Source organism: Salvelinus namaycush, chromosome 20, assembly GCF_016432855.1.
Source record: "Salvelinus namaycush isolate Seneca chromosome 20, SaNama_1.0, whole genome shotgun sequence".
NCBI lineage: Eukaryota > Metazoa > Chordata > Actinopteri > Salmoniformes > Salmonidae > Salvelinus > Salvelinus namaycush.
Genome location: NC_052326.1, coordinates 23,772,745 through 23,798,907, shown reverse-complemented (window position 1 = coordinate 23,798,907; position 26,163 = coordinate 23,772,745). Strand labels below are relative to the sequence as shown.

General features: G+C 46.9%; 1 protein-coding gene across 4 annotated transcripts in view; it reads left to right on the top strand.

The window, feature by feature from the left end:
• The window catches only part of LOC120065719 (paired box protein Pax-7-like), a 65,367-nt gene extending 39,846 nt beyond the window's left edge, over window positions 1-25,521 (top strand). For all 4 annotated transcript variants that reach the window (XM_039016807.1, XM_039016806.1, XM_039016803.1 and 1 more), the window contains exons 6-9: window positions 3,416-3,581; window positions 4,134-4,327; window positions 23,768-24,017; window positions 25,406-25,521. In XM_039016807.1, coding sequence (XP_038872735.1) covers window positions 3,416-3,581; window positions 4,134-4,327; window positions 23,768-24,017; window positions 25,406-25,521 — 726 coding nt within the window. The remainder of the gene's footprint in view (window positions 1-3,415; window positions 3,582-4,133; window positions 4,328-23,767; window positions 24,018-25,405) is intronic.
• Window positions 25,522-26,163: the final 642 nt, after the last annotated feature.

Sequence of the window (26,163 nt, the reverse complement as noted above, 5' to 3'; positions counted from 1 at the left end):
GTTTTCTATCATCCCCCCATCCTCCAACTTCCTCCAGTATCTTGCAGGGATACTGAACATAGTCCATGTTAGTGTAGAGGAAGTGTAGAGGAAGTGTAGAGGAAGCCAGGCAACCAGCAAACCTCTTACACTGGCAAAACAGGACAGAGATGGATGCTGTAGTAGCAGACTTTGAGGTGAAATGGAGGAGGGATGAAGCTCTCTCTCTGTAGTGTGGAGGAATTCAACCGGATTGGGGAGAGCAGTGGAGAATCTGTGGTCCAAGGTGACTTTGTGATCGGGTTCCAGAGTACAGCTTCAAATCCTCCTCCTGTTTGTGTTGTGTGTCGCATGTTTGTCTGTGTGTGTGCACTCGTGCGCATGCATATGTGCGTGCATGCCTGTGTGTGTTTGTGTGCCTGTTTATCTCAGTGTCTGCTGTTGTAGAGCCCATGGCTGCTGGAGAAAACATTCCATCTCCTCTGAATCAGCAGTGACGCATGGCCCCCTCTCGCCCAACAATACAGTATTGACCTGGTCACATTGGGCCCAATGTTTGCCAGCGTTAACTCGATAGCGGTGCAGCCTTTGGCATTTTAGTTGACTTGAGTAGCTAGGCGTCGCAGCGGGCTTGTTCAAAGCCTCGGAGTAAATTCACTTAGACAAATGCGCTTCACAGACTCCCCTCTCATTAAAGTGGATGGGTGACAATGGGGGCTGCAGGGCATGGGAGGCAGATGTTGAGACATCACCATGCACCACTCTGAACATCCTATTATGTCATTATAGACTGACATGAGGAGGGGAGGGACATTCTATCAGAAAATGTTGTAAATTGTGTATCGGAGGATTTCATAACAGTGTTAAGAAAGACCAGAAATGTACAGTTTCATAATGTGTTTTGTGAGAGAGAAAGAGAGACAGAGAGAAAGAGAGACAGAGAGAAAGAGAGACAGAGAGAAAGAGAGACAGAGAGAAAGAGAGACAGAGAGAAAGAGAGACAGAGAGAAAGAGAGACAGAGAGAAAGAGAGACAGAGAGAAAGAGAGACAGAGAGAAAGAGAGACAGAGAGACAGAGAGACAGAGAGACAGAGAGAAAGAGAGCAAGAGAGCAAGTGTTAGAAAGAGAAAAGTGAAGTGAAGGAAAAATAAAAAGTGGCCAAGGCATTTCTGTGTGTTTTATGTTTGCCATGATAGAACACCTCCTGCCTGTGGCTTGACTGACAAAAATAAGGAAGTGTAATGGAACATAAAAGAGGGGCGGGTTGTGTGGTGAGGTTCAGAGGTCAGAGGTGAGGGTGGCACTGCAGGGCCGGGTGATTGGGCGTGTGTGGAAGGAAGGGGTGTGTCCCTATGGCAGGCAGCTGTTTGTCCAGCTCCAGCTCAGAACCAGCACCACGCTCCACTACATCCCAATAGCAGCCACATCAGTGAGAGCAGCAGGGAGCCCTGAGCCATGGCAGTGCTTTATTTGGTCTAGAAGAGTTTGTTTGTTGAATGGAAAGTGTGAGGAAATGATCTGCTTCCAGAAGAGGCTTCCTGTTGGTTGGGGTTAGAAGTTGAGTGACTTATTTCTCACGAGTGCTTGGACAGTGGGGTATTATTATCTCAGTCCCTTTTCATCACGAGATGCTCTTGATGAGGCAGACAATCAAAACTGAGATTTTTCTTTATGTGATTGAGATCTCTGTGTATGTGAATTTATGTGTAGCATTTGTTTGTGTTCAGGAGGAGAGGCCTCAATAGCAACGAGTCTGTCCCTGTGTTAGTCCCTTGAAAGTTAGGCTCTTTAAGAGCTGTTTAAAAGGGACGCCCCTTCTTTGTTCCCAGGGTTCTGACTGGCGTATGGAATCCCTTTTGTCCCCTCCTTTCATCTGGCTTCACAATAGGCCAGGCCGTTTGAAACACAACAGTAGATGAACTGCGCTGACAGTGTATTAAACTCTGATGAATTGCCAGTGCGAGGCATAGATCAATGTCCTTCAACCTTTAGCCCACATTGGGCCCAGGCCTTGTCTTGGTTAAATGGAACAGGTTGCTGGCTGTATGGCTGCTCTTTTCAAAAGGCCTGATTATATTCATGTTTTGTTGAAGCAGAAGCCTTTTTAAAATGTGTAAATCACTGCAGTTTAAAAGGACTCTCTTTAGTCACTTCCATTCAGGGAGTTGACATTGTGCATTCGTAGTTGAACGTTGATAATGGTGTGTGCATTTTGATATAATTCTACATTTTATTTAGCTACCAAGATGTAAACAATGTGCCGTTAGACTGTGAAAATAATATGTATTCATGTTTTTTTTTATTACAGATAAACTGCTTGAAATAGTTCACTATGTATGTATTTATATTTACATATATCTGATTATGAGAGAGAGAGAGAGAGAGAGAGAGAGAGAGAGAGAGAGAGAGAGAGAGAGAGAGAGAGAGAGAGAGAGAGAGAATACTATTGACAAGAGAGTATGCACAACTGTGGTGGCATTCTTTATGGCCTCCAAGTGTCTAATAGGTTCACAAACATACTTGAGATGTCTGATATGCAGCTTGTGGCCCCTACCTCTGACCCCTTAATGACTTCTTAGGGCAGACTGTTGACACAGATCACAGCTTCAGCCACTTAAGAAGAACAACAGGGCCAGACCACTGGACCTCCATGCAGTCTCTGGTTCCTACAGGGACAAGCTAGCTCCACCACCACCACCACCACCACCACCATCTCTCACAGCAACAGGCAGATGAATCACAGGTGGTAGGACTACACACTCAATTCATCTGGAGCATTCTGGAATCATAGATCCATTTGATAATATATACATTATGTTAACATACTCACCTATTCCTTTGCACAGAACATGAGGAGAAAATGATGGCTTTTCTGGTATACACAACCTTGTGCTTGCTGAGGGTTAGAGGGTGCTTCACTCTTACAGACGGCTTATCATAGAGTAGCTGAACTGAGTGGAAGGTAGACATTCTCTCTCTCTCTGTCTTGCTCTCTCTCTCTCTCTCTCGGTATTGCTCACTCTCTCTCTGTCTTGCTCTCTCTCTCTCTCTCTCTGTCTTGCTCTCTCTCTCTGTCTTGCTCTCTCTCTCTCTTGCTCTCTCTCTTTCTGTCTTGCTCACTCTCTCTCTGTCTTGCTCTCTCTCTGTCTTGCTCTCTCTCTCTCTCTGTCTTGCTCTCTCTCTCTCTCTCTCTCTCTCTCTCTCTCTCTCTCTCTCTCTCTCTCTCTCTCTCTCTCTGTCATGCTCTCGCTCTCTCTGTCTTGCTCTATCTGTCTCGCTCTCTCTCTCTCTCTCTCTCTCTCTCTCTCTCTCTCTCTCTCTCTCTCTCTCTCTCTCTCTCTCTCTCTCTCTCTCTCTCTCTCTCTCTCTCTCTCTCTCTTCTCTCTGTTTGTAGTTGGTCCTCTTCGTCCTCCTCATCAGTTATTTTCACTCCAGGTGTGGTTCAGCAACAGAAGGGCCAGATGGCGCAAGCAGGCAGGAGCCAATCAGCTGGCCGCCTTCAACCACCTGTTACCTGGAGGCTTCCCGCCCACGGGGATGCCCAGCCTACCTACCTACCAGCTACCTGAGTGCTCATACCCCGGCACTACACTGTCACAGGGTAAGACACACACACCGACACACACACATGCGCACACACTCACACACAAGCCTCCACATCTGCTTATCCCAGAGGCTCTGTTTTGGGCTCAGATGTTTGTGTAAATGGCCGTGTTTTAATCTACTCTAGGTATCACTTGGGTTACAAATATCTATGGTATGTCTGCTACACGTTTAGGACATGTTAACAGAATGTTATATCATTAAACAGTTATGTGCTAAATATAGGATCTATACAGCAACTAGCCTTTGTTACACGATGACAGGGAAACAGCCTAAGGCTTTAACGGAGTTTGAAATCAAATCAAGAGCAGGATATTTCTAAGCTACATACAGTATGAAAAGGGGTCACATTATGTCTGAGCCGGCATAAGCCACTGCTAAAACATCATTTTATCTCCTTACTTTTGGTTTTTGATCTGAGTCTGGGGATTTGAGACCATTAAGGTGCAATACGTTGTTTACAAGGCTGAGGTTTGAGAACAGTATATTTAGTTGTGGTTCTCTTGTCTCACTTCCTTACCCATGCTCCGTGTCGTTGTTATTGGTTCAGATGGCAGCAGTACGTTACATCGGCCCCAACCCCTGCCTCCGTCCTCCATGCACCAGGGCGGGCTCTCTGACGGCAGCTCCCCCTACGGCCTCTCATCCAATCGCCACAGCTTCTCCAGCTACTCAGACACCTTCATGAGCCAATCAGCTGCCAGCAACCACATGAACCCGGTCAGCAACGGCCTCTCCCCACAGGTCAGTTCAAGGCCAAGGGCACAAGTCTCCCCTATTTCCTCCCTGTCTCGCCTCTTTTGATATGGATGTGTACCGTAAGCAACATAAAGTTACATTTTTACAAAAAATGCTTCTGATATAGACATCTGACAATTTTAATGATTCAATGACCCAAGGTTAAAATTGTGTATATAATTTGCTGAACCACCACTCAATTAGAAAAAGCAACTCAGTAATAGACTACTGTGTGTCGATCCATCGTCTTTTATTCTAGCTTCTAAAGCTCTGGGTTTTCATTGGCTCATTTAAATTGCTACAATTGTAAAACAATTGGATTAACATCAACAAATTAAAATTAATCTTGATAGAGGCACATCTGCTCCAAAACAGAGGTTTCCACTTTCCTGGGACATCAAAATCCTACTTCGAACATGAGAAACACATGTGAATGAAATAATTAGCTAAAGCTTAGAAATGAAGGCACTTAATCTCCTTCAAGGAATTGTTCAAAGTTTTTAGACCTTAGTATTATATGGTATTCCATTAATCTTGTACGACAGTCGTCTTCAGCTCTCAGTCTGGGCTGTGTGCAGTATCTGTCTGTAGAGGAAACAGCTGGCTACGGTAGGCTTGTAGAGGAGGGACTGTATATGTGTGGGAGGCAGTGTAGGGCTACCCTGCTCCCCTCCATAGGCTCCTAACACCCCAGTCATGCTGCTTCACCTTCCCTCTCCTCTCCTCTCTGCGCGGCCCTCCACACAGTAAAAGTACGATGGAGCATTAGAGTAATAGATGCGTCGCTGTCCAAATTGGAGTTTGAATTAATAGGCATTAGATTGCCTTCTCACTGAGCAATTCTCTTCTGTCGTAGAAAATACAATTGCTTTGCCCCTGTGTCCACTTGGGTGTGTTAGCGTGTGTGTGTGTGTGATGTGTTTCTGTAAAGCTGGAGATTCCACATGTTATCTTCTTTGGGCACCTCAGTAAGGAGTGTTTAAATGTGACTCTATGTAAGGGGTTGAGCCTTAAGTAGGTAGAACAGAATGTAAAATTATTTGTATTGATGCAAATCGTGTGTAAGGAGTTAATTATACACAATTACCCATCAATACTGGCCAGTCTTGCCCACCCTCACCAACAAGATGTGGTTAACAAGCAGAAAATAAGATTGAAATGGTGTGTAAAGAGTTGAAAATGAATTTCATTACTGCATTTGTCCGCAATTCCCCCTCATTCACACGTGTTTTATTGGGAGTTTTTTTCTTTCTTCAAATATTTCTCAAGCAGATTCTTGGTATTACCCCTCTTTCTTCTTGGAAGAAAGAATTAAGGATTTTGGTGACAAAAACAGAGATTTTCTCTCCTGCTGGAGCGTTAGAGGATAACATGGAGGCTCACGGGGTGGTTGATTGTTAATCATGGCACAGGGGCTTTAAGTGCTAATGCTCTCACCAGGAAAACACCAGGAAGGCTTTTTCATTAATGGCTCTACAGTACTGAACACGGGCTGACGATACAGCAGCTCCCTCTCTCTCCCTCTCTTCCCAAGCATTCCATTATGTGTTTGGATAATACACACTTCCTGTTTAGCACTAGGGATTAGAACCTTGAATAACTGTAGAAAATAATTTTCAATATTCAATAATTATAATGTCGGTTTAAAAAAAAAAAAATCTAAGCAAAAGGTGGTTTATTGTAATACGTATCTGGGTTGTTAATAAGACTGGTATTTGACAGGTATGCTTTAAAACCAACACAGAGGTAGAATATTTAACCCCTCACAGTATAGCCATGTGACATTCCTTTCACTCTCTCACTATGTGGTGATGGATGTTCTCTGACAGAGGATTCAGAGTTCACACTGCCTCAATGCTCACACACACACACACACACACACACACACACACACACACACACACACACACACACACACACACACACACACACACACACACACACACACACACACACACACACACACACACACACACACACATTGATTGGGACTGTGATTTTATATGTTAGATAGTTTATATACTGTGTTTTCACTCCTGTCTTCCTCCTTCTATGTAATGAAATAACAAACCAATACAAATAGACTCTCCATCATGATGGAAATTATAATTTTATATTATGGGTTTTCAGACAGCATCTGTCCAGAGGAGATATGCCTGTGTGTTGGTATATGTGAGCCATTTTCTCTAGTATCTGGTACTGATGGGCTACCCGTTACTGGTAAAGATTGACAACATTCTGTGATTCCCAGTAAATGGTCTGTGTTGGCCAACTACCAAGTCTGTAATGGAATCCTGCTGCGTTCAGCATTGCCGACAGGTGCTTGCACCCATCCCAATCCTGTAACGTTTCCCGACAGCGCACGTTTTCCCATTACGGCCCCTGGAAAAGCCATCCACACCGGCACAGGGGTTGTTGTCATGTGGGATATAAGTTTGGCTGGTTTGAGAGAGAGGCACTAGCTATGTCAGGGGTGGGGTGGGGGGTTAAGCTGTGCTTGGCTGGGCCAGAGTTATGAGAGCAGATTTGTTGTGTGGGTCCTGTTTCATTTGATGTCACAGCAGGTGTTGGATAGAGGCCAGGAGTATGAGGTGGAGGCAGGGAACAGAAATATCAGCAGGTGTTGGATAGAGGCCAGGAGTATGAGGTGGAGGCAGGGAACAGAAATATCAGCAGGTGTTGGATAGAGGCCAGGAGTATGAGGTGGAGGCAGGGAACAGAAATATCAGCAGGTGTTGGATAGAGGCCAGGAGTATGAGGTGGAGGCAGGGAACAGAAATATCAGCAGGTGTTGGATAGAGGCCAGGAGTATGAGGTGGAGGCAGGGAACAGAAATATCAGCAGGTGTTGGATAGAGGCCAGGAGTATGAGGTGGAGGCAGGGAACAGAAATATCAGCAGGTGTTGGATAGAGGCCAGGAGTATGAGGTGGAGGCAGGGAACAGAAATATCAGCAGGTGTTGGATAGAGGCCAGGAGTATGAGGTGGAGGCAGGGAACAGAAATATCAGCAGGTGTTGGATAGAGGCCAGGAGTATGAGGTGGAGGCAGGGAACAGAAATATCAGCAGGTGTTGGATAGAGGCCAGGAGTATGAGGTGGAGGCAGGGAACAGAAATATCAGCAGGTGTTGGATAGAGGCCAGGAGTATGAGGTGGAGGCAGGGAACAGAAATATCAGCAGGTGTTGGATAGAGGCCAGGAGTATGAGGTGGAGGCAGGGAACAGAAATATCAGCAGGTGTTGGATAGAGGCCAGGAGTATGAGGTGGAGGCAGGGAACAGAAATATCAGCAGGTGTTGGATAGAGGCCAGGAGTATGAGGTGGAGGCAGGGAACAGAAATATCAGCAGGTGTTGGATAGAGGCCAGGAGTATGAGGTGGAGGCAGGGAACAGAAATATCAGCAGGTGTTGGATAGAGGCCAGGAGTATGAGGTGGAGGCAGGGAACAGAAATATCAGCAGGTGTTGGATAGAGGCCAGGAGTATGAGGTGGAGGCAGGGAACAGAAATATCAGCAGGTGTTGGATAGAGGCCAGGAGTATGAGGTGGAGGCAGGGAACAGAAATATCAGCAGGTGTTGGATAGAGGCCAGGAGTATGAGGTGGAGGCAGGGAACAGAAATATCAGCAGGTGTTGGATAGAGGCCAGGAGTATGAGGTGGAGGCAGGGAACAGAAATATCAGCAGGTGTTGGATAGAGGCCAGGAGTATGAGGTGGAGGCAGGGAACAGAAATATCAGCAGGTGTTGGATAGAGGCCAGGAGTATGAGGTGGAGGCAGGGAACAGAAATATCAGCAGGTGTTGGATAGAGGCCAGGAGTATGAGGTGGAGGCAGGGAACAGAAATATCAGCAGGTGTTGGATAGAGGCCAGGAGTATGAGGTGGAGGCAGGGAACAGAAATATCAGCAGGTGTTGGATAGAGGCCAGGAGTATGAGGTGGAGGCAGGGAACAGAAATATCAGCAGGTGTTGGATAGAGGCCAGGAGTATGAGGTGGAGGCAGGGAACAGAAATATCAGCAGCGACTGAAAACATTAGTATTGCTTTTTTGATGGAGGGAATTTTGTGTCAATCACCTGGAACTCTCTTGCTTTGAAGACCTGAGAGGATTTCATTCACAACAAATATTTCCCAAACTTTTCATTTGTGAAACATATTTTGGAAGTCTTCATAACATACAACATGGAAGTCTCACAATGACATACAAACTATAAGTGGCACTCCTGTTCCCACTACCCCTCCGCCAGGCTACCCGTCATTATACTCACCTGTTACCATCATTACGCGCAGCTGCGTTCATTGGACTCACCTGGACTCCCTCAGTTTATTGATTGTCCCTGCATATATGTCTGCTCCTCTGTGTTGTTCCCTGTAGTAGCACTGTTTGTCATGTCGTGTTTATGTCCAGACGCTGTTCCTGTTCTGTTGCATGTCCGTCGCTATTAAATGGATCACTCCCTGTACCTGCTTCTCATCTCCTGTGTTGGGCGTTACAATAAGTTGTTACGAGCTATATAAACAAGTATGCCATGCTGTGGCGAAAGCTTCAGTTACGATTCCTTTTACAGTACCTTAATAAGCAGAAAGTAATTGGTTAAATAATGAAGGCGTGACTGAAGAACTCATTGACAACAACTTAGCTCTACCCATTTCCTGGTCCTTAAAGGCATAATGGCTGTCTTGCCTACTACTTACTAAAACTACATACTGTGTACTAATAGTACTACAGACTATTTAGAATGTACTGTTTAGTAAAAACGTACACACTAAGCAACAAATAGCAACATATTACTCATCCTTGCTGAGAAGGCATCATGTAATGTGCAATTGTGCGTTCCCCGCCTTTTGTTCATTTTTGTAGATCTTGTCCCCTATTCTGATTATCAGCTGTTGTCAAACAAATCGTGAAAAGACGATTCTCTTCCTCTATACTGTGCAGCAAAATGAGTACTGCATCCTGGCAATTAAAGCATACTCAGGTTTCAAACTTTCACATACTGTAAAACTTCAGATTTTGGCATACCTTAAAGCCTACTATTTAGAACGCAAGTATTGTCATTCGGACATGGCCAATAACTTACAGCAAAATAAATACAATTTCACATTTGTTCTAATGAAATGTAGCCTTGAATTTGTTCTAATTGTTCCAAATTCCGCCTGTGTATCTGTTATCCATTTTAAGCACAGGTAGCTATATTTTATTTACAAAACCTACTGTACCTGGTTATGGCATGGTGAACCAGCACTGTAAAAGGAAGTGTAACCATAGCTTAGGCGGTCTACATCTTCTCCAGAAACAATATCAGGTCATAGGAAACTCCATATAAGCCTTTGACGCACTAGCTGTTCTTGGGAGATGTGTTCTTTGACAGCCGTTTGGGCTGAATTCCTCTGTATTGCATGACAGGGACACCTGCTGGGAGAGGAGAGAAAAGATCTGCTCCTCGTGAGGCTTCAACACTACCAATAGTTTGTGTTCTAACCTTCTTCTAAAGGAAGAAGCCCTCTGTAATGAAGTGCAAACATTGCAAAGTGTTTAGACAAATCCCAGGGATGTTGAAGTTGAGGATAACATACAGCGGGACACGATGCATTGTCTCTCTCCGAGCTAAATAACATACAGGAAAATACTGTCAGTTGATCAACCACACACAGGGTGTAGTGGGCTGTTGATCATACTACAGCTGAAAAACACGTCTAAACCTGCCAGTTATTACTGTGAAATAAATGAGTAATAAACATATTTAACCCTTTGGATCAAACCTGGAATGGATCAAACAGGTCCACAAGAGGACTGATTAGGTCAAAGTGAAGTAATGCAGTATGTACATAGTAAGGCTACCAATCCTTATGGATTCAGCATAGATTATTTTCAATGTATTTATTTATTTTTCCCAAATGGCAATAAGTATAACTATAAGATATTCCACAAATGTAAAGTGTTATGTGTGTTAGGATTAAACCATGCTAGTTAGTTAGCGTTCTGTTTTACCCTGTTCTTGAAGGGATGTGTGTTTTGGAATTAGAGGGACCGTGTGTTTGAGGAGGGCCTGTGGTGCTGTGGGAGTAGGCTGGGCCTACACACACACACACACACACACACACACACACACACACACACACACACACACACACACACACACACACACACACACACACACACACACACACACACACACACACACACACAGGGGATCAGAGGCAGGCAGAGTGGCTCTCATCCCTGCCTCCCTTTGATCTGTGTCCCCAGGCCTGCCTGCCTGGCTGCCTGCTTTGCACCGCACCACGCACGCTGACACCACGCAAGCTGACACCACGCACGCTGACACCACGCACGCTGACAAAAAGCACGCTGACACAACGCACGCTGACACCACGCACGCTGACACCACGCACGCTGACACCACGCACGCTGACACAACGCACGCTGACACAACGCACGCTGACACCACGCACGCTGACACCACGCACGCTGACACAACGCACGCTGACACCACGCACGCTGACACCACGCACGCTGACACAACGCACGCTGACACCACGCACGCTGACACCACGCACGCTGACACCACGCACGCTGACACAACGCACGCTGACACCACGCACGCTGACACAACGCACGCTGACACCACGTACGCTGACACCACGCACGCTGACACCACGCACGCTGACACCACGCACGCTGACACAATGCACGCTGACACCACGCACGCTGACACCACGCACGCTGACACCACGCACGCTGACACAACGCACGCTGACACCACGCACGCTGACACAACGCACGCTGACACCACGCACGCTGACACCACGCACGCTGACACCACGCACGCTGACACAACGCACGCTGACACAACGCACGCTGACACCACGCACGCTGACACCACGCACGCTGACACAACGCACGCTGACACCACGCACGCTGTCACCACGCACGCTGACACCACGCACGCTGACACCACGCACGCTGACACCACGCACGCTGACACAACGCACGCTGACACCACGTACGCTGACACCACGCACGCTGACACAACGCACGCTGACAACACGCACACTGACACCACGCACGCTGACACAACGCACGCTGACACAACGTACGCTGACACAACGCACGCTGACACCACGCACGCTGACACAACGCACGCTGACACAACGCACGTTGACACCACGCACGCTGAAACAACGCACGCTGACAACATGCACGCTGACACAACACACGCTGACACCACGCACGCTGAGACAACGCACGCTGACACCACGCACGCTGACACCACGCACGCTGTCACCACGCACGCTGACACAACGCACGCTGACACCACGCACGCTGACACCACGCACGCTGACACCACGCACGCTGACACCACGTACGCTGACACCACGCACGCTGACACAACGCACGCTGACACCACGCACACTGACACAACGCACGCTGACACCACGTACGCTGACACCACGCACGCTGACACAACGCACGCTGACAACACGCACACTGACACCACGCACGCTGACACAACGCACGCTGACACAACGTACGCTGACACAACGCACGCTGACACCACGCACGCTGACACAACGCACGCTGACACAACGCACGCTGACACCACGCACGCTGACACAACGCACGCTGACAACATGCACGCTGACACAACACACGCTGACACCACGCACGCTGAGACAACGCACGCTGACACCACGCACTCTGACACCACGCACGCTGACACCACGCACGCTGACACAACGCACGCTGACACCACGCACGCTGACACCACGCACGCTGACACCACGCACGCTGACACCACGTACGCTGACACCACGCACGCTGACACAACGCACGCTGACACCACGCACACTGACACCACGCACGCTGACACCACGCACGCTGACACAACGTACGCTGACACAATGCACGCTGACACCACGCACGCTGACACAACGCACGCTGACACAACGCACGCTGACACAACGCACGCTGACACCACGCACGCTGACACCACGCACACTGACAAAACGCACGTTGACACCACGCACTCTGACACCACGCACGCTGACACAACGCACGCTGACACCATGCACGCTGACACAACACACGCTGACACCACGCACGCTGAGACAACGCACGCTGACACCACGCACTCTGACACCACGCACGCTGACACAACGCACGCTGACACCACGCACGCTGACACAACGCACGCTGACACCACGCACGCTGACACAACGCACGCTGACACCACGCACGCTGACACAAAGCACGCTGACACAACGCACGCTGACACAACGCACGCTGACACCACGCACGCTGACACAAAGCACGCTGACACAACGCACGCTGACACAACCCACGCTCACACAACGCACGCTGACACAACGCAGGCTGACACAAAGCACGCTGACACCACGCACGCTGACACCACGCACGCTGACACACCGCACGCTGACACAAAGCACGCTGACACAACGCACGCTGACACAACGCACGCTGACACAACGCACGCTGACACAACGCACGCTGACACCACGCTACGCTGACAAAACGCAGGCTGACACCACGCTACGCTCGCAATGCTAGCGACTTCCCCAACTGTCTAACAGAGATAAGCCAGGGGAGACTCCAAACTGCCGCTGCCGCTCTTCTCTTCCATTAGCGAGCACTGATGCTTCTTTAAAAATGGGATGAATTCTATTTAAGACGCCAACATTAGTCATTGCCAAAACGAGGGAGAGAGAGAGAGATAGAGGGAAAATGGAGGGAACAATCTAGAGGCTCTGACTCCATTCCTCCCCCCTCTCTGACTTCTAACAAGACATCCTGCACCTGAATACCAATGAGAGAGGGAGACTCATGTAGTCCCCCACATTATTAAAAGTTGGGCATTAAGCCTCTCACCAGGCACCATGTCAGCTGGCAAGCTCCACTGACAAGAAATCAAAGGGGATGAGTACATAGCCTGCATTCATAGCTCAGCCTCTCGCAGAGCAAGAGGGGGAATACATAGACGTTAATTAGAACTTCCATTAAAACAAATACTGTTTCAATTTGGCAAGTATAAAAAAAGATATAAGAGGCTTAAAAAAAAAAGAGACCAGCTGTTGGCAGCTGCCAAGAGAATCATGTGTAAATCATATCCACTGGCTATATGTTTTAGCATAGATTATTAGGGCTTGCTGCTTGTTTAACACGTATGAACTCGGAGGAAAGGATTGCTGGTATCACAAATATACAAGTACAAACATTGGCGATATGGGGCTTTGTCTGTGTTTAGCTATGTATCAGATGAAATGCTTTTAGCGTGGGTATTTTATATGATGCAAAGGTCAAATGTTTTTCCCAAACAGGCTTGTACTCTCTAAACCAGTTAATGGGCTCTCTATCTGTGGTTGGTTCCATGCCTGCGCTCTCTATTCCTCAACCTCTAACCCCCCTAGAGCAGCTCAGTGAAACCAATACGCTCTTTGCTTCTCGTTTCAAAGAAATATCTTTGGATGTGGTTTCATTTATTTATTATCTACCAACCTTTCCCCTTCTCTTTTTTTGACAACTCTTGCCAATAGTACGTCTACTCCCTTTCTCGCTCTCTCTCTCGCTCTCTCTCTCTCTTTCTCTATCCGTCGCTCTCGCTCTCCCCCTGGAGAGGCAGCTCTTCTCCCCACACCCAGATGAAAGGCTATGGCGGACAATAAAAATGCTATTTAAATGCAAGGGTGTTGTGTGCGGGTAAGAGATATTTCCTGCAGAAAGTGAGCTGTTGCATCCTGATAAATAGTCAATATAAGGGAATGCGATTTACATTTATCTTGCAGAGACAGCCAATATACATTTCAGTAAATTCTAGAAGTTGATGGTTTAAGTAGGAAATGACTGAGACGGATTCACATGTGTGTCCCACGCAGACAAAATGCCTATAAGATGGAGAATGGTATTGTCTTTATTAAAGTGTAGGCACATCGATCCTATCTTGAATACCAATTACACACCGGCGTACACTGTGGAACATACTGAAGAAGTTTTATTCCATAGATTTGTGGCATTATTTCCTCTACTCTATTTCATATTATTATAACTAAGTGTTACTATTATTATTATTAATATTCACAGTCTCTTACCTTCCACTTGTTGGAGCGGGAAGTGTTAATGCTGAGGCAGGTGAAGTGAAGTCTGGTGTATGAGGTATGCACACTGTTGTGACCTCTGTGGGAGGGGTCAAGGGGTGGCAGGGTCGCAGCAGGGCCGGGCTGCAGTCAACCTGCCTTGCTAGCTGTCTGGAGACTGGGGATGTTGTCTGGCTGCATGTGTTTCCTGTTAGTTCCAGATGCCTCTCTGACAGGTGCATGGACGTGATTAATACTCTGTCTCTGGCCATATCTCTCTCTCTCTCTCTCTCTCTCTCTCTCTCTCTCTCTCTCTCTCTCTCTCTCTCTCTCTCTCTCTCTCTCTCTCTCTCTCTCTCTCTCTCTCTCTCTCTCTCTCTCTCTATCTCTCTCTTTCTTTCTCTGTCTGTCTTTCTCTCTCGCTCTCACTTACTCTCTCTCTCTCTCGCTCTCACTTACTCTCTCTCACTCGCTCTCACTTACTCTCTCTCACTCTCTCTGTCTTTCTCTCTCTCTCTCTCTCTCTCTCTCTCTCTCTCTCTCTCTCTCTCTCTCTCTCTCTCTCTCTCTCTCTCTCTCTCTCTCTCTCTCTCTTTCTTTCTCTGTCTGTCTTTCTCTCTCGCTCTCACTTACTCTCTCTCTCTCTCTCTCGCTCTCACTTACTCTCTCTCACTCGCTCTCACTTACTCTCTCTCACTCTCTCTGTCTTTCTCTCTCTCTCTCACTCTCTCTGTCTTTCTCTCTCTCTCTCTGTATTTCTCTCTTTCTCTCTGTATTTCTCTCTCTCTCTCTGTATTTCTCTCTCTCTCTCTCTGTATTTCTCTCTCTCTCTCTGTATTTCTCTCTCTCTCTCTCTCTCTTTCTCTCTATTTCCCTCTGTATTTCTTTCTCTCTCTCCCTCTGTATTTCTTTCTCTCTCTCTCTCTCTGTATTTTTCTCTCTCTGTGTATTTTTCTCTCTCTGTGCATTTTTCTCTCTCTGTGTATTTCTCTCTCTCTGTGTATTTCTCTCTCTCTGTATCTCTCTCTCTGTATCTCTCTCTCTGTATCTCTCTCTCTGTATCTCTCTCTCTCTCTCTCTCTCTCTCTCTCTCTCTCTCTCTCTCTCTCTCTCTCTCTCTCTCTCTCTCTCTCTCTCTCGCTCTCTCTCTCTCTCTCTCTCTCGCTCTCTCTCTCTCTCTCTTCCTCCTTCTCGTGAGCCAGTTAAATTAGAATATGCGAGGGGGTTTGGTCCCCAGCTGGTTGTCTGGTGTAGCAGCCCGTTCCTCTCAGTATCCAGCTGAGAGCTATTTCACTATTTATTTACATGTAATTATGACTATGAGGTGCAGATATTAACACTGTCAAGAACAATTTGACCTGACATTTTTCACTAGGCCTGGCTCATGCTGGTTTTAGCAAACAACCCCCCCCCCCCCCCCCCCGCGCTCCCCGATCCGCCTTGCTTTCCTCTCCGAGCTCCTCCCTCACACACACAGCCCTGCCTCACTGAAACCTCTCTGCTGGAATCAGAAAATCTGCCGTTTAATTTGGCAGAGGCGGCGGTGCGAGGTGAGTTGCAGTGTGTGTGTGTGTGTGTGTGTGCGTGCGTGCGTGTGTGTCTGTGTGTTTGTATTGGAGTGGGTTGCTCTTGTTCCTGGTGGCCGAATCCATCCCATAGTAACTCAAGCATATCACTAGCAGAGAATAGAGGATTGCTCCCCACACGTTCTCCAATTGCAGCCCAATAGACTCTGGTTAGTGAGGGGCCCTGCATGCACAGTGGGCCGTTTAGGAGGGAGGGAGTCCTTTCTCTGGCTAGTAGCAGGCAGCTGTGCTCCATTGAACACAAGGATAGAGAAGACGCGTGGGGGCGGGGAATGGGGCAGAGAAGAAAAGGTATTTAATCAAATCTATTACAAAGCTATTATTCTCCAATTACATTTTATGAAATATTGCTTGCTACATCCATTTGTTGACCAAAATATAAGCTTGTTAACAACAATGTTTGTAAACCAGGTAAATGTAAACAAACGCCGTATAGCCCCAAACATGGTTACAATTATACATTTGATATCATAGATGGTCAGTCCTTGCAACTATAGCTCTTTCTATGAATTTGAGAGTGGTTACATTGCTCCAGCCCCATCCCTTAGCTTTTTTTGCAAAACAGGGGGTGGGGAGCATGCTTTGTAATGGTTTCAATTAAGGATTCTAGCTTTAATATCTTGTGGAATTTTGTGTGATATTCTGTTTGTTTAGGTCTCCAGTTTAGCTGTTTGATAAAATGGTGCAGCTCAGTGTTTGTGGGGAGAATTGTTAGAGAGCGGAGTAGAGAGTCTGGGGGACACTGTGGTAGTATGGTTAATGTTGTGAGAAGTGACAGCTTGTTCCAATGCCCGCTAATCATCCTCATCTGTGCCCGGCATGTCAATGCCCAGATTCTGTCAGTGCCAATCAGGCACTTAATTGAACACAATTAGCATCCCCCTTCCCTGCCATACACCCCACACTCTTCAAATACCTATTTCTCTCTCTCTCTCTACTCTCTCTATTCCCCATTCTCCCCCTCTCTTCCTCCTGTCTCTGTCTCTCCTTAGCATTGGCGGCGGAAGACACTTTTCACTTTTGATTAACGTGCCGCGGCCAATTAACGCGCTGACACGCAGGCCAGGGCCCGTCATCTGCTGTCTGCCACCAACGCTGCCGTCTGCGTCCTGGCCCCACACTGCTCCCACCACCTCCACCGTGACCAAAACGCTTTAATTCAATTTATGCAATCTCTGTTATTTTTAAATAGTCATTTTGTCTGCTCAGATGAGGGGCCTTACTGCCCGCTGGGCTGCCCCTCTCATGTGAGAAGGAGGGATGAGGGGGAGGGAGGGCTGGACTTGGGGTTGCACTGCTATTGACTCTTTAGAAAAAATCCTTGATCTTTAAGTACTTTATTCTCTTTCCTAGTTGTTTTCCAAATGAAGGAATTTATGCTGTTTATTTGATTTGTAAGTTTGACTTCATTTTGTTCATCGCAAAATCATTTTACCCTGCATTCTTGAATTGATCAGTAAAATAAGGTTTCATTTAGATTTGGAGTAATATGGGATTCAAAGTATTTTTTGGACCAATTTTCTGAAATAATTTTCAAATATTCCATATTTGATATGGAATATTCCTAATAATTTTAGTCGTTGCACAAGTTTTAATTATTTTCTATTAACATGTATTTGGTTCCTCAATCAACCAACACTAACCACACAGTATACTCAATTTACTTGACTTATAGGTCAGTGAATTCAACCATATATTTAATCTCTGTAATCACACCCACAGGACTGGCCTTGAAAAATCGACCCAAATCTGGTGTCATCATCATCCCTGATCTTAAGTCATTCCCAGCTGAGGCGTGTATCAGCCAGGCAGATCTGCCAAGGTGTGAGATGTTATTCTGCGCCCCTCAGATAACTTCCAGACATTTGGAGTGCTTATTTTCTCCTCTCTGCCCCGGTGACCTCTGCCGAACTTAAAGGTACGTCTTGGGGGCATTCGATTTGGGCAGAACGGGAGCTATCGGTGACAGGGGAGCTAATCCAGTCTTGCGCAGATTAAGAGCAGAGTTTGTGGAGTGGGGTGTATTGGCGCGGGTGCTGGCGCCGGGAATGGAACACAGGGCTGTCCTATCAGCTCTCCAGGCAGGCTGGCCCTCAGGCCAACTTTAGTCCTAGAGGAGTCTTTGTACTTCCCAAATCCTCTCTCTCACACTCTCTCTTTCTGTCTCTTCTCTCTCCTCTTTCCCCTCGCTTTATATCTCTTTCTCTCTTTTGCTTATACTGTATCACTATTTCTTCAGATGCAAAAACTTTGTCTGTGAAATATTTTAGTTAAAATGAAAAAATGTACAGGTATAGTGAACATTTTCATCTGTCTGTGGGTAGTGCAGGTCACTGGATAAACAGGTGCATTCTGACCTGATCAAATTCAATGACATGTTTATTGTCGCATGCTGTAGAGTAACAGTGAAATGCTTACTTACAGGCCCTTCCCAGCAATGCAGAATCCAGTCAAATAAATAACAACAATAATAATAATATAAAAAATAGAAAATAACAATAGAAAAAATATATATAGTATCACAAGGAATAAATGCGCAATGAGCAAAGATAGCTCTGCTATATACATGGGGTACCAGTACTGTGTTGATGTGCAGGGGTACGAGGTAATTGAGGTAGATATGTACATACAGTGCATTCGGAAAGTATTCATACCCCTTGACTTTTTCCACATTTTGTTACGTTACAGTCTTAGGGTTGTTGTCCTGTTGGAAGGTGAACCTTCGTCCCAGTCTGGGGTCCTGAGCGCTCTGGAACAGGTTTTCATCAAGATCTCTCTGCTCCGTTCATCTTTCCCTCGATCCTGACTAGTCTCCCAGTCCCTGCCGCTGAAAAACATCCCCACAGCATGATGCTGCCACCACCATGCTTCCCCGTAGGGATGGTGCCAGGTTTCCTCCAGATGTGACGCTTGGCATTCAGGCCAAAGAGTTCAATCTTTGTTTCATCAGAACAGAGCATCTTGTTTCTCATGGTCTGAGAGTCCTTTAGATGCCTTTTGGCAAACTCCAAGCAGGCTGTCATGTGCCTTTTACTGAGGAGTGGCTTCCGTCTGGCCACTCTACCATAATGGCCTGATTGGTGGAGTGCTGTAGAGATGGTTGTCCTTCTGGAAGGTTCTCCTATCTCCACAGAGGAACTCTAGAGCTCTGTCAGAGTGAACATCGGGTTCTTGGTTACCTCCCTGACCAATGCCCTTCTCCCCCAATTGCTCAGTTTGGCCGGGCGGCCAGCACTAGGAAGAGTTGGTGGTTCCAAACTACTTCCATTTAATAATTATGGAGGCCACTGTGTTCTTGGGGACCTTCAATAATGCAGACATTTTTTGGTATTGTTCCTCAGATCTGTGCCTCAACACAATCCTGTCTCGGAGCTCTACAGACAATTCCTTCAACCTCATGGCTTAGTTTTTGGTCTGACGTGCACTGTCAACTGTGGGACCTTATGTAGACAAGTGTGCCTTTTCAAATCATGTCCAATCAATTGAATGTACCACAGGTGGACTCCAATCAAGTTGTAGAAACATCTCAAGGATGATCAATGGAAACAGGATGCAACTGAGCTCAATTTCGAGTCTCATTGCAAGGGGTCTGAATACTTATGTAAATAAGGTATATATGTTTTTTATGTTTTATACATTAGAAAACATTTCTAAAAACCTGTTTTCGCTTTGTCATTATGGGGTATTCTGTGTAGATTGATATATTTTTTTATTTTCAATAAATTTTAGAATAAGTGTAGAAAATGTAGAAAAAGTCAAGGGGTCTGAATACTTTCCGATCACTGTAGGTAGGGGTAAAGTGACTAAGCAACAGGATAGATAATAGACAGTAGCAGCAGCATATGTGATGAGTGTGTATGTGTGTGTGTGTGTGTGTGGCGAATGTGTGCTTGTGTGTATGTGTAATGTGTGAGTGAGTGAGTGTGTATGTGTTGGCGTGTCAGTGTAAGTATGTGTGAGTGTGTGGGGAGAGTCCAGTGTGTGTGTATGTATGTGTTGGCGTGTCAGAGTAAGTATGTGTCAGTGTGTGGGTAGAGTCCAGTGTCTGTGTATAGAGTCAAAAAGATTGATTGCAAAAAGGATCGATGCAGATAGTCCGGGTAGTTTTGATTAACTGTTCAGCAGTCTTATGGCTTAGAGTAGAAGCTGTTCAGGAGCCTTTTGGTCCCAGACTTAGCACTCCGGTACCGTTTGCCATGCGGTAGCAGAGAGAACAGTCTATGACTTGGGTGAATGGAATCTTTTAACAATTTTAGGGCCTTCCTCTGACACCGCCTGGTATAGAGGTCCTGGATGGCAGGGAGTTCAACCCCATTGATGTACTGGGCCGTACGCACTATCCTCTGTAGCGCCTTGCGGTCGGATGCTGAGTAGTTGCCATACCAAGCTGTGATTTAGCCAGTCAAGATGCTCTCAATGGTGCAGCTGTAGAACTTTTTAAGGATCTTGAGGGCCCATGCCAAATCTTTTCAGCCTCCTTAGGGGGAAGCGGTGTTGTCGTGCCCTCTTCACGACTGTGTTGGTGTGTTTAGACCATGAGGTCCTTAGCAAAGTGGACACCAAGGAACTTGAAGCTCTCTGTGGTCAATCAAGGGTTAAGATGGGCATAGCACATTACGTGACTGTAAAGATATAATGTAAATATTGTTTAGGGATATTACATTGGGTGCTTCATAAGTAGTGATAATGAAGGGTATTAAATAACATTGTGACGGAAGGCATCTCTTTGAAACTGTGGTTTGAATATGTCACTGTGGGGAATTTAGTGAGTATTGTATATAAGAAAATTATGACATTTTTCCCTCTTTTGTTGTAGCCTAAGGAAATATTGCCTTTCGCTTTTTCTGTCAGTCAACTTCCTCACAGCAAGTAACATTTTATTCTGGAAGCAAATCCAACAAAGAGCAAAGGCTCGTCAAACATTTAAGCAGACACAAAAATATAATTTGACTGTTAAGGAAATTAGCAGGGTATGAAAGAACCTCTTTTTGTGTCGCAAATGCTCTATTTGTTTATCTGAAAGGATGCACATTGTATCAACTTCCAGTTCTCCATTCACTCCGCCGCGGGGCTGGAGGGCTCAGAAGTTGAGAGAATTAATTAGTTTTTTATTATTATTTATAAAGTAATCTATCTGTAGAGAGCGAGGCAGGGAACGCCCTGGAGCAGTGTCCTTTAAACTGCTCCTGTCTCACATTATCTCCTCCAACAGCCCTAGCACAAAGTCAAACAACAAACGAACACTGAGGATGCTGTACGGAGAGAAAGAGAGAGGGGGAGGGAGGCAGGGGTGTAGTGGAGGGCTGTTCTGAAAGAGAGTGAGGGTGTTAGTTAAGTGTGTATTGAGTGGTGTTGTTCTGAAGCAGAGCAGGTCTAAAGGCCTGTTGAGGGTGTGTTTTACACCCTGCAGCTGATACTCAGCATCATCCATATCTCTACCCACATCAGATAATAAGGGGAAGTGGTGAAATGGCATTGATTTTTGTTTAGCTGTGTGAAAGCAGAAAGACATTACAGATAGCTAATATGAACCCGGCTCAAATGAGGAGCTTACCTTTCCCCCCTCCAGCAAAAGTGAACCAAAATCATCTGAGTGATTTTAGGAGAGGCATCTCAAGGATACAACCTTCCAGACAATCCTCTCTTCTTTACAACTGCAAACTTTGCAATCTTGACGAAAGAAAAATAGATTATAAAATTGTCCATGAAAAATAGCCTTCTCTTTTGAGGAACTAGTTAATCCTATGAATAGTAATAAGGTTGATTCGAGCACAGTCCCTGATTGTTGGCCGCTTCATTATTTCATGTTTAAATAAGGAAGTGATGTAATCAAGCTTCAATTAACTGATGACTATACTGGCCCACCCCTCCAACTGTCTCCCTGGACCCCCGACTAGCACTTCCCCACACCCACGTCACATGACCAGCACATCTTAGCCCAGCACAGCATAGTAAGTACATCACAGCCCAGCACAACACAGCAGGGGACAGGAGGTTCCACACTGAGTCTGTTCTGCAGCTCCGGCCCATATGGGAGGCAGCATCCCATGTGTCCTGCATGCAGAGAGCCATGAATCTCCCTCTCATGGATACATGTCACATGTTCTGTATAAATAAGTGGTGGGGTTGGAGGAGGCTGGGGGTTTCCATGCTGATAGAATTAACATGAGGAAATCGCTAATCAGCCTTTATGTCTCTGATGTGCCTCAAGTGCTTCATATTTCGTCAGATACTTTTTTTTCTTCAGAATATGATTAATTTGTGGAATAAAATCAATTTTCCCTATGCGGTGTGTGTCTGGCTATGCATTGCTGAGCAGTATGTCTGCGTACGTATGCAGTGAAGAAGTTCTACAGTATAAAGGTTTCTTAGATGTCCACTCTGGAGATTGACTGGAGCCCTGTCCTTCTGTAGGATATTTTGCACCACAGCATCAGCTCTGTGAACTGTGTTTAAACCTTTTTGTGTGTGTGTGTGTGTGTGTGTGTGTGTGTGTGTGTGTGTGTGTGTGTGTGTGTGTGTGTGTGTGTGTGTGTGTGTGTGTGTGTGTGTGTGTGTGTGTGTGTGTGTGTGTGTGTGTGTGTGTGTGTGTGTAACCACCTCCATGATGAGCTAATTGGTTTAGCAGCCAAAGCGCCAAAGGCCAGCCCAGCGTAGCGAGACACAACGTGAACCTGATGTTGGGGAGGATGCTTCCTTGCAATAGAAGGGAAGCATATGTGGGACCAATTCCCCCATTAAGAGTCTCCCCCTCTGCTTTCCTAAAAGGGAAATATAAGTCTAATTCAACATTTTATGTTTAGGGAAGAAGCTCAGTAGAAACGTCCGTCTGCACTGCGTTGTGGTGATACCTGTGCCTCTAGTCTAATGGAGATAATAACATTCATAGCACTAGTGGATTATTATTTGTTAACTCATAATTGTGTACAGATGTAGGATCTTAATTTGAACCGGTTTGCTACAGTAGGAAAATGATACTACAGCAACAGGAAATGTAAATGATTATGTGGATTATAATTAATGGACATTTTTTGTAGGATTTGATAGGGCAAACAAGTATGAAATTTCAAAATGGAAATTACAATTAAAAAAAAATATTAACCTCAATTACACTGCAAGTTTGCATTTCCTGCTATGCCTACATCTGTAGATGAATATGAAATGATATTGCAGAGTACTTACCCTAGCCGTAACTGTAACTCATACTAGCAGTAGGCCCTTCGGTGAGGCTAGTAGAGCCTATTTGTGTGGGGATCTGATCTAAGGGGATCGTTTACTGCTTCCAACTCCATTACTATTCATGAGATGGCTAGGCTAGGGGCTGGGGATTAGGGACTCCCTCAGTGCTTGTTGTGGTGTGTAGGCCTCAGGCCTCCTCCAGCCCCCAGGCTCTGGGATATACAGGGGCTGTCTGGCACTGCTGGTGGTTCTATTATCACCCTGAGACCCTTCTGTCCCCGTGCTGTCCCCGTGCTGTCCCCGCACTATCCCCACGCTGTCCCCACGCTGTCCCCACGCTAAACACTGAACTCACTGGCACCTCTTTCTTTCCCTCTCTCACCCATCTCTCTCTCTCATCCCTGTCCTTTTTTTGTGACTTCAAGACTTTTTTGTTGGTCCATGTTCCATGCTGCCTCTGTACAACTCAGTAATGTGATAACTCCCAGTGTTTTCTGCAACTTGCTGGTGTAGTCACTCAATCCCATTCATGTGTTGTTTAGGACCTAGGCCTCTCTAACCGCCCCTCTGTCTCCCCTCTGCCCTCCCTAGGTGATGAGCATCCTGAGTAACCCCAACGCCGTGCCCTCCCAATCCCAGCATGACTTCTCCATCTCCCCCCTCCACGGCAGCCTGGAGTCCTCCAACCCCATCTCAGCCAGCTGCAGCCAGCGCTCTGACTCCATCAAGGGGGTGGACAGCCTGGCCTCCTCCCAGTCCTACTGTCCCCCCACCTACAGTGCCACCAGCTACAGTGTGGACCCCGTCACTGCCGGATACCAGTACAGTCAGTATGGACAGAGTAAGTACGCATCTGCATTTATGTGTGAATGTGAGGAAGTGAGTGTGTTTGTATGCCTTTCTCATCTGACCTCCTCACCAATACAAGTCTCCTGCATGTCTTCCACCTCATATGAAATGGAACCAGTGGTACTGTAATTAGAGGAAATGGTGCCCACCTCCACCACCTCCTGGGCCGAGCTGCCCCCTGACCTTTGACTCCTGGTCTGTCTGATAAAGGCCTATGATTCACCCTCCGGTGCTGCCTGGCTTAGTCACACCCCACTCTGCTCTGCTTAGCTGGGAACAAGGAGAGGGCCACTTCAAAGACACTAACACACCCTGAGGGGCACCCTGTCCTCTTAGCCACCCCTCTCTCTCTGTCTCACACACACACACACACACACACACACACACACACACACACACACACACACACACACACACACACACACACACACACACACACACACACACACACACACACACACACACACACACCTCAGGACAGGAAACGGGCTGATTAGATTAACATAATTATTGACTGATGCTGTCACAACCCTTCATAAGGGGTAAACTGAACCACACTTCCACAGCCAGCCTCCGTTTGGTCCTGTTGTATAGGTGTGTGTGTGTGTGTGTGTGTGTGTGTGTGTGTGTGTGTGTGTGTGTGTGTGTGTGTGTGTGTGTGTGTGTGTGTGTGTGTGTGTGTGTGTGTGTGTGTGTGTGTGTGTGTGTGCGTGCGTGCGCTGGTGTGCACGTGTGCGTGCGTGTGTGTATGTGTGTGTGTGTGTGTGTGTGTGTATATGTGTGTGTGTATGTGTGTATGTGTGTATGCCAGTAGTGTTATTATCAGCCAGCTTGCAGAGCAGAGAGACTGATGGCGGTGTGGATGTGATCTGATGTGTGCTTAATTAAGACAGTGATTGAGCACAGTGGCTGGCTAATGAACGGAGGAGAGAAAAGAAAGCTGCTGTCTACTGATGAAAATGATCCGGGATAGGGAGTGTGGAGGGCATGAAATCAGAGATGCTAAGTGTAATGAAGACTGGCACACACGACACACACTGGGACCATGCTGACTGATAGCATGTAGACTCTATGAGGTGGCACATGCCCTGTGCCAAGTCTGTGTCAACCTCAGACAGGGCATGAGAGAGAGAATGTTTTGTTTTCTAATTATTTCTCATTTTACTCCCCTTGGTTCTGCCACAACTCATTTTGAACGGAGTCAGAAAGAAAAAGAAAATGACATTGAACAAAAAGGACAGAAAGGGGTGTGTTTGAGGACTTGGCCACCTGTCAGTGTGTATGTGTGTGTGTATGTTTCTTTGTGCGTGTTGTGCATGTATATTTATGTGTGTATATCCCTGACATGTTCATGTTTATCTGTGTGTCTGTTCTCTCTAGCTGCAGTGGACTACCTGACTAAGAACGTGAGTCTGTCCACCCAAAGAAGGATGAAGCTGGGAGACCACTCTGCTGTCCTGGGACTGCTGCAGGTGGAGACGGGACAGGCCTACTGAAACACCCCAGCCTCCACCTGGCTCCACCCATTCTAAACTCAACACTCCTTTAACATAGACAACCCTGCAGCTGCCCTCCCCACCCTCCCTGCAGCCTAACCACTGCAGCTCTCTCTCTCTCTCCCCACCCTCCCTGCAGCCTAACCACTGCAGCTCTCTCTCTCTCCCTCCCCACCCTCCCTGCAGCCTAACCACTGCAGCTCTCTCTCTCTCTCCCCACCCTCCCTGCAGCCTAACCACTGCAGCTCTCTCTCTCTCTCCCCACCCTCCCTGCAGCCTAACCACTGCAGCTCTCTCTCTCTCTCTCCCCACCCTCCCTGCAGCCTAACCACTGCAGCTCTCTCTCTCCCTCCCCACCCTCCCTGCAGCTTAACCACTGCAGCTCTCTCTCTCTCTCTCCCCACCCTCCCTGCAGCCTAACCACTGCAGCTCTCTCTCTCTCTCCCCACCCTCCCTGCAGCCTAACCACTGCAGCTCTCTCTCTCTCTCCCCACCCTCCCTGCAGCCTAACCACTGCAGCTCTCTCTCTCCCTCCCCACCCTCCCTGCAGCCTAACCACTGCAGCTCTCTCTCTCTCTCCCCACCCTCCCTGCAGCCTAACCACTGCAGCTCTCTCTCTCTCCCTCCCCACCCTCCCTGCAG